Below are 7,258 nucleotides of genomic sequence, written 5' to 3'. Positions count from 1 at the left end.
CCTTAGAAGTTTTCGAGTCCAAATGTGCTATAAACGTTTCATCAGTTTACAGAAACTGGTCATCTTTATCCTACAACCTGTAAATCGTAAAATTGTATATATTTTTTATAATCAAATGAAAACCGTTTATATAAAATTATTGTAGAAGGTAGATACTCTAATATTGTGTACAGTTTTCAGTGTTTTATCATGTACCTATTATTTTTGTAAAATATTTTACTTTATCACATCATTCCCGGTACGACTTGTCTTAGTAGAAAAATATATTAGATGGTACTTTTAAGAACATGTTTATTTTGTGAATATCATAATATACGTATTTTATATTGAATGTGTACATGCGAATTTCCTAGATTAGTACATTCAACTGGAAAAGTACATACATTGACACTATATAAATATAAATATTACTCTAAGCATGACAATATATGTTATTTTGTACGAAGCGCACTGAATAAGTGATTCCAGAGTAATTGTTTGCACCAACCTTCGAGTGATCTTTATTCGTTCTTTATAAATTTGAACTTTTCAATGTTTTCTGCTCTCTCCCGTTTTCTCCTCTTAATTACTTGAAAGAAAAAACAATAACAATCTTTATATGAATTCCTGTTGCCATTTTATTTTTCTGATTAGACCCAAATTATAAAGAACATCTGTTCAGACCCAGGGGAACCTACATTCGAAATTTGAGAAAGTTCATTAATGCACTTTGGAGAGGTCAGTGATAACAAACTTCATTGTCAAAATCCTAGATGATTGCCTGTCAGCCATTTCGTTTCTCTAATCACCAAATATGAAAAGATACAACTAGGGAGAAAGGGACATCTAGATGTATATATGAGAAAAAGAGAAAGGTTCATTCAATAATTCCCAAGATATAGTGATAATTAGGATAACAGACTGAGGGCAAACATTTATCAAGTATAAAAAAAAAAAATTTTTTTTACTTAGACAACATCATTTTACAATAGTCTTTGATATGTATAACTCTCCATTACCATATTAATTTGCTATCAGAATATTGCATTTATTGTCTAAATTATATAAAGAATTTTGGATTTATCAAAAAAATCAGATCCTGCCGCAAAGCAGCTTTATTGCAACCACCTGTTGTTTTCAAACTTTATTTTATTGATTTAAACCATTTATCAAACAATTAATAACAGCTCAGTGGTAGGAGGCATGGAATCAATATACCGATAATAAATTACATTCCGTAAAACCTTTTATCGGTGGATGGTCTCCATGCTATAAGAACAACCATCGAGACGATGTTGTCCTTTATCCGTCTTTGGATGACCCACACTTGTCTTACACATTCATATATGTTGAAAGGCGAAGATAAGATAATCCTCGGTGCATAGCATGTGATGAGCCATTCACCGTTAAACATTTTTATAGGACTGTATTGACCTTTGTTGTATAACTCGAGGATTTTTTATCGTAACGTTGTCCTTGCCCGTCTTTGGATGACCCATACTTATCTTACACATTCATATATGTTGAAAGGCGAAGATAAGATAATCCTCGGTGCATAGCATGCGATGAACCATTCATCGTTCAACATTTTTATAGAATTGCATTGACCTTTTTTGTATACGCTAGGGTTTTATTTATCGTAACGTTACAAGTCTAAAGACCCTTTTTGAAACTGTTAGATTGATAATATTCAAGGTTATCTGAAAGATTTTTGGTCTTTAATATAGAATATGACTTACTTTTTAAATATTTAATAATAATATAACCATTTAAGATTTTCAGCATCTGTATTTTACCTTTTGGTTCGTTTGATGTTATCATTTCTGGACCGATGTGTCTATCACCTGTTCATGGCCCTAATGACCTTGTATAAGTTGACGGACCGAAAATAGTGCGTTTCCTCTTCTTTTGACACTTCTCTAAAATTGAAGTTGTTTTTGAATTTAATTTGCTTAAGAAAAGACAATAGCATCATTATATTAATTACAATCTGATATCATCATTGTATTTCGGTGTAGTTAGATAACAAATGGTATATAATAAGTCACAATCTCTACTATTGTCGTCGCTCAAATCTGATAAAAAGTCTCATTCCGTTTTTCTCTGGTTAGGATCCGATGCGGTCAGTAACGGAGCGAAAATTAGAATATGCATTTAATCATATATATTGTCAATACTTTACAAACAAAGGGTATATGTTTTGTATTCCCTGCCTATTGATAAACAAATTAGCACATTTTCCCCGTACATCACCAGTTTGTTTTAAAATTTGTTTATGGTATAAAGCTACAAGCAAGTAGAAACGCCTGTCACATAACAGGATAACAGAATGATCAATGGGTAGTATCATAATCATAGCATTAGTATCACTAATAACAACAGCTGCACTTATTGACTCACTAAAAGTCCTTGAACTTGGGAATGTTTCGGTCAATGCCATGATTAAGATATATAATTAAGATACATATTGTAAATTAACCAACATAATGTGCTGTCAGAACTGACGTGTTCTTGACTGGAGGCTTTACTAGTAATTAATTTCGTTCTCTCGTTGAAGGTATATTAATAGAAGGCTACCGATTCATGCAGTTTGGAATAACTGAATTGGCAGGTAAGGCGTTATCGTAATTTATAGTTGTTCTTTTCAAAAGATTGTAATATAACTTAATTCAACATATTGATCAACAGACATTTATTGGGAAAGTGTAATATCAGTTTTTTATAGTGCTTGAAATCACATTCATTATCTAAATACACAACATATTATCAAATATGCTACTTACAAAGCTAGACACGGATAAGATGTAATCATATGAATAGGTTTTTTTATATATGAAGTGAATGTATCTGTTACAGTTTGAATATTTTCAAAATGAAGACAACTCTCATAGTCGCCGTTGTATTGCTCGTTATCGTAGGGATGACGGCAGGCAGACGTCCAGCACGTAAGTACTCTTTTTAAATATTACAAAATTTCGACGAATGTAAATGATGTGTTTTTGCATGCAAAATAGAACTGGAAATCTGAAACAAACTGATGGTAACTAGATGCATTATATAAACCATGCTATTTTACAGGAAAACTAAATATGTAGTAACTTGAAATATATCTCGTTATCCTTCATAATTCCAAACAGCTGACTTATAAGCAAGAGACTCGAAAAAGTTGAAGAGCTGCTTAACTGGTGGTTATCTGAATTCGTGATTACCCCTCGGAACGACTTGCTTGTTCTTTCATGTTACTGTTGCTGCACGGTTAGGGATTATATTCGGCATTGTATCCACAAAAGTATATTATCATGCCGTAAAGTGCTCTTTTTCTCATTATTTGTACAAACAACACATAACTAACAAATATGATTCAGGAGTTAACGTTCTTAGCTGAAGTGAAATATGTTAAATTATATTTTCCAATATTCATATTTGACGAAAAAACCCCGGATCTTTTGAAGGGGACACATTAGAAAAATATAAATGGACAATAACTAGTATGATTCGAAAATCAATATTATTGCTTCCAAGGCATATTTAAAAGATTTCCAATTATATTACTAAAAGGCAACGGTATTTAGTATATGTAATCATATGAATCATTTAAAAAATGTCTGCAAATGTGGAATAAAGTATTCGCAAAATCTAAGGGATTTATAGTAGGTTCATTTTCTTTCTTCATTTTCAGATCTATGTGTGCTGTTTTCAGTACTCTATCTAATGACTGCCATATAAAGTTTCATTAATAATAGGAAAGTGATATCTATATTAACTAGAAATCTTAACCTCCCTTATGTATTTATGCCGATCCTTTGTCATATCTGAATTTTTAAAAAAAAGTTTTGTAAACGGCATCAGTTTCAATCAGGTATCTTGATGACAAAATTACAATATGTATATTAATTGAAGGTCAACTTTTTACGTTTGAACTTTGAAAATACATCAGATAAAGCCATACACTCACACCCCTTTTTAAAAGTGTATTATGACGGTAGAAACGGGTAAATAACGCTTGCGTGTTACGAGACGAAAACATCGTGCGTACATTTTCATATATCTTTATATTCTCATATTTTGTACTATGTCCTTAGCAGAACTGGTGCCAGGAGAGAAAGCAAGGGATGTCCGTAAACTCACTTCTTTATCATATTTCAGACTGTAAACTACCGGTTGATCATGGTCACCATTGCCCACGTGGACCTGTGGAACGCGTTTACTATGATAAGTCTACAAATTCATGCAAGTCTTTCAACTATCGTGGATGTGGTGGGAATAAGAACAGGTTCAAGTCTCATCGCGACTGTCGAAGAGAGTGCGCTTAGATTACCACGGTTAGGAAACCTGTCGACGCCTGACTGGGAAATGTTGCTGATATCTCAGAATATTAGGTTTCAATAATACTTATATTGACGAAATCATTATTACACGTGTTTGTTAATATATCTTGATAGAAACGGACTCTACTGTGTTATTAATTTATGCATATATCAAATTATCTTCAGAACGGACTATTTTTTTTTTAAATTGTGAAAAGAAGCAAAGTTGTGACTTCATGTATCTTGCTAATCATTATGTATTGCTGTACAGTTTTCGCTATATATTTTCTAGATGTAATCGTTGATGAATGTATCAAAATAAAAGCAATCTTTACTGTTTCTGTTTTCCTGGAATTTGATTTGATTGTATATTACAATAAAAGGCAGGGCAAATTTAATGCGAACAAGGCTACGATCACTTAAATTATACAACAAAACTTATTTTGTTGTCGAAAGGTGTAGTTGAATTGAACATAAAACATAAAATTCCAACATCTGTATATTTTAATGTATAATGATATAATTGAGCATTAATCGTGTGTGTATCACATTGACAATTTTAATACCTCGAAATCATACATCATTTGAATCTAAAATAAGCAAGGAACACAAGTATAAAAAACATTTCAAACAATTTATCAAGAGACAGCCTTGTAACATTTATAATATGTATTTTGTACAGTAACCTTTCATCATTTTTGTCATAAAAATCTGTTTAAAACGTTACAACTGCCAAACATTAGTTATTTCCCAAAGTTATTGACATCGGAAATACAATCGCTGTTTAAATATAAACTTTCATTTCTTTTATAACGATTACGAAACAACTTATTCTCACCTATTTTACCAGTAATTATATTAATGTTGGTCGCAAGCAAGGGTACTTACTGTGGAAGGAAACTGGGATACTCTGGGAAAATCAACGTGGTCAGATACTTATCCTCTTACCTTTTTACTTTCATTCGGAGAATGCACCACCCGAACCTCTCTCTCTCTCTCTCTCTCTCTCTCTCTCTCTCTCTCTCTCTCTCTCTCTCTCTCTCTCTCTCTCTCTCTCTCTCTCTCTCTCTCTCTCTCCCTCCCTTTTTCTCTGTTTCTATCTCCCTCCCTCCCTTCTTCTCTCTCTGTCTCTCTCTCTCTCAGTCTCTGTCTCTCTGTCTTTCCCTCTCTCGCCCTCTCCTTCTCTCTCTCTCTCTCTCTCTCCCCTTCTCTCTCCTCCCCTTGTTGTGCTCAATCTTTTTGTATACACTACTGCAAATGAAATGTGTTTAAATCAAGTAAAGTGATTTTTATGAAGTGCTTGTGAGTCGTGTCACTATTCCAATGAATTTTATGTGGTTTTATAAAGCAAAACGCGTTTCAGCGTTGCATAATACATATAAATAACATAAGATGAGGATTAACATTAAAACATATTTTGTATACAGTGTCATATCATCTGTTTTCGATGACGAAACACGAAGCTTGAGGCCCCTACTGAGGTTTGAGTGCTAATGGGTCATAATCTTCTTGGGGTTTGCTTTGCTGTCAAAGCCTGATTGCTTGACCAAAGGTCTCAAATTCTTGAGGATTAATAGTTTGATTTTGATATGGAAAGGACTCTATTTCGGAAACGTTTGGGAGAGTTCAAAACGGTGTTTTTTCTCGGTTGGACTCAATTTTGTTGGGTTTTCAAATAAACTTTATTTCATGGTCATTTTATTTCGCGGATGGATAGTACTGAAGACTTTCTTTTATACTTAATCAACAATGAATTGCTTTGTTGACACACTAATTCATAGATAAAGAATAATTACGGAAAACAAATCAAGAAAATACCAACATGACAACATAATTCTAAACCAAACTCAAATTCCATAAAACTAGGGCAATACATTAAGAAAAGAAATATTTTTTTTTTATCAATTTTATATTCTACTACAGAATAGAATAGAAGTAATTAAAAAAAAACCCACAGATGTAATGAAAGTTGCATTTTTTTTTCATCGTCAATACCTCTATGCTAGTCCCTGACGAAAATGTAATCCCGTCATACCAATCTCGCGAAATTTTAGTGAATTACAGTAAATACCTTCTATGGAAATCGCGTCTTATTAGTTACAAATGTCAATCTTATTTTAGGAACGTAAGGCCACTGGTGCACGTCATACGTATACATGACTCCAATATCTGCCAGTCAGACTCTATTGATAGGGTCAGGCTGAAACTACAGAGGAAAGGTTATGCTTATATTAGCTGATGCTGAATCGGGAGAGTACCATTCTCCCATATCAGCTTAATGTGATCGTTACATAAATTGATGTAGTTTCTAAACCGTCTGTCTTTGTGCTAATGTATACAATGTGCTGTTTTATCCCATATGTTATTGTTGATTGGCAACGTGGCCACGCTGTAAAATCGGTATAGCCCATGTTAGTAATATTGACTGTTCTTTTAAGTTCAAATTCTAAAATAATTAAATACTTAATGACCCTCCTAGAATTGTCTTGCGGTTTCTTTAAATCATTATTGTCTAAACATTGACGATAATGTTATCCATACGAAAGTACAATTTCACAAATCCATTTCTTGGTGAGAACAGTATTCTCAAAATTATGTCATATAGATTACGCATTCGGTATGATTCAGTATGAATCTTATTATCATACACATACTGTCTAATGTACTTAAGGTATGTATTATCTTGAAATATTATTCAAAAGTATACATGACCCTGTTAAAGACTTACCACTTTTTTTTGTTTTTGTTTTGTTTTTTTTGGGCGATATGAAGGCTGTAAATTAGTTATTTTCATATCTCTCGCTCGCTCTCTCTTTCCTCTCTCTCTCTGCAGCATGAATGAAAAAAATAAGCAAGAGTTTATGTATGTGTAAATTTTAGAAAAAATATTAGCTATTGGTGCAAACATTTCTGTTGATGAATGGTGTGATAATGAGGACGACGAAACATGCATGTTGATGTTGCTGATGTAC

General features: G+C 32.8%; 1 protein-coding gene across 1 annotated transcript; it reads left to right on the top strand.

The window, feature by feature from the left end:
* Positions 1–2,851: 2,851 nt before the first annotated feature.
* Positions 2,852–4,292, top strand: LOC132561816 (mambaquaretin-9-like). Its single transcript, XM_060226515.1, has 2 exons — positions 2,852–2,924; positions 4,126–4,292. Exons 1-2 carry the CDS (start codon positions 2,852–2,854, stop codon positions 4,290–4,292), a joined length of 240 nt encoding a protein of 79 aa, XP_060082498.1.
* The last annotated feature ends 2,966 nt before the right edge of the window (positions 4,293–7,258 follow it).

The sequence above is a fragment of the Ylistrum balloti genome, unplaced genomic scaffold (assembly GCF_031769215.1).
Source record: "Ylistrum balloti isolate Yb309-2 unplaced genomic scaffold, AGI_CSIRO_Ybal_v1 Utg371286, whole genome shotgun sequence".
Lineage (NCBI taxonomy): Eukaryota > Metazoa > Mollusca > Bivalvia > Pectinida > Pectinidae > Ylistrum > Ylistrum balloti.
Note: the sequence above shows the minus strand (reverse complement) of the source record. Positions and strands in the feature narration are given on the sequence as shown.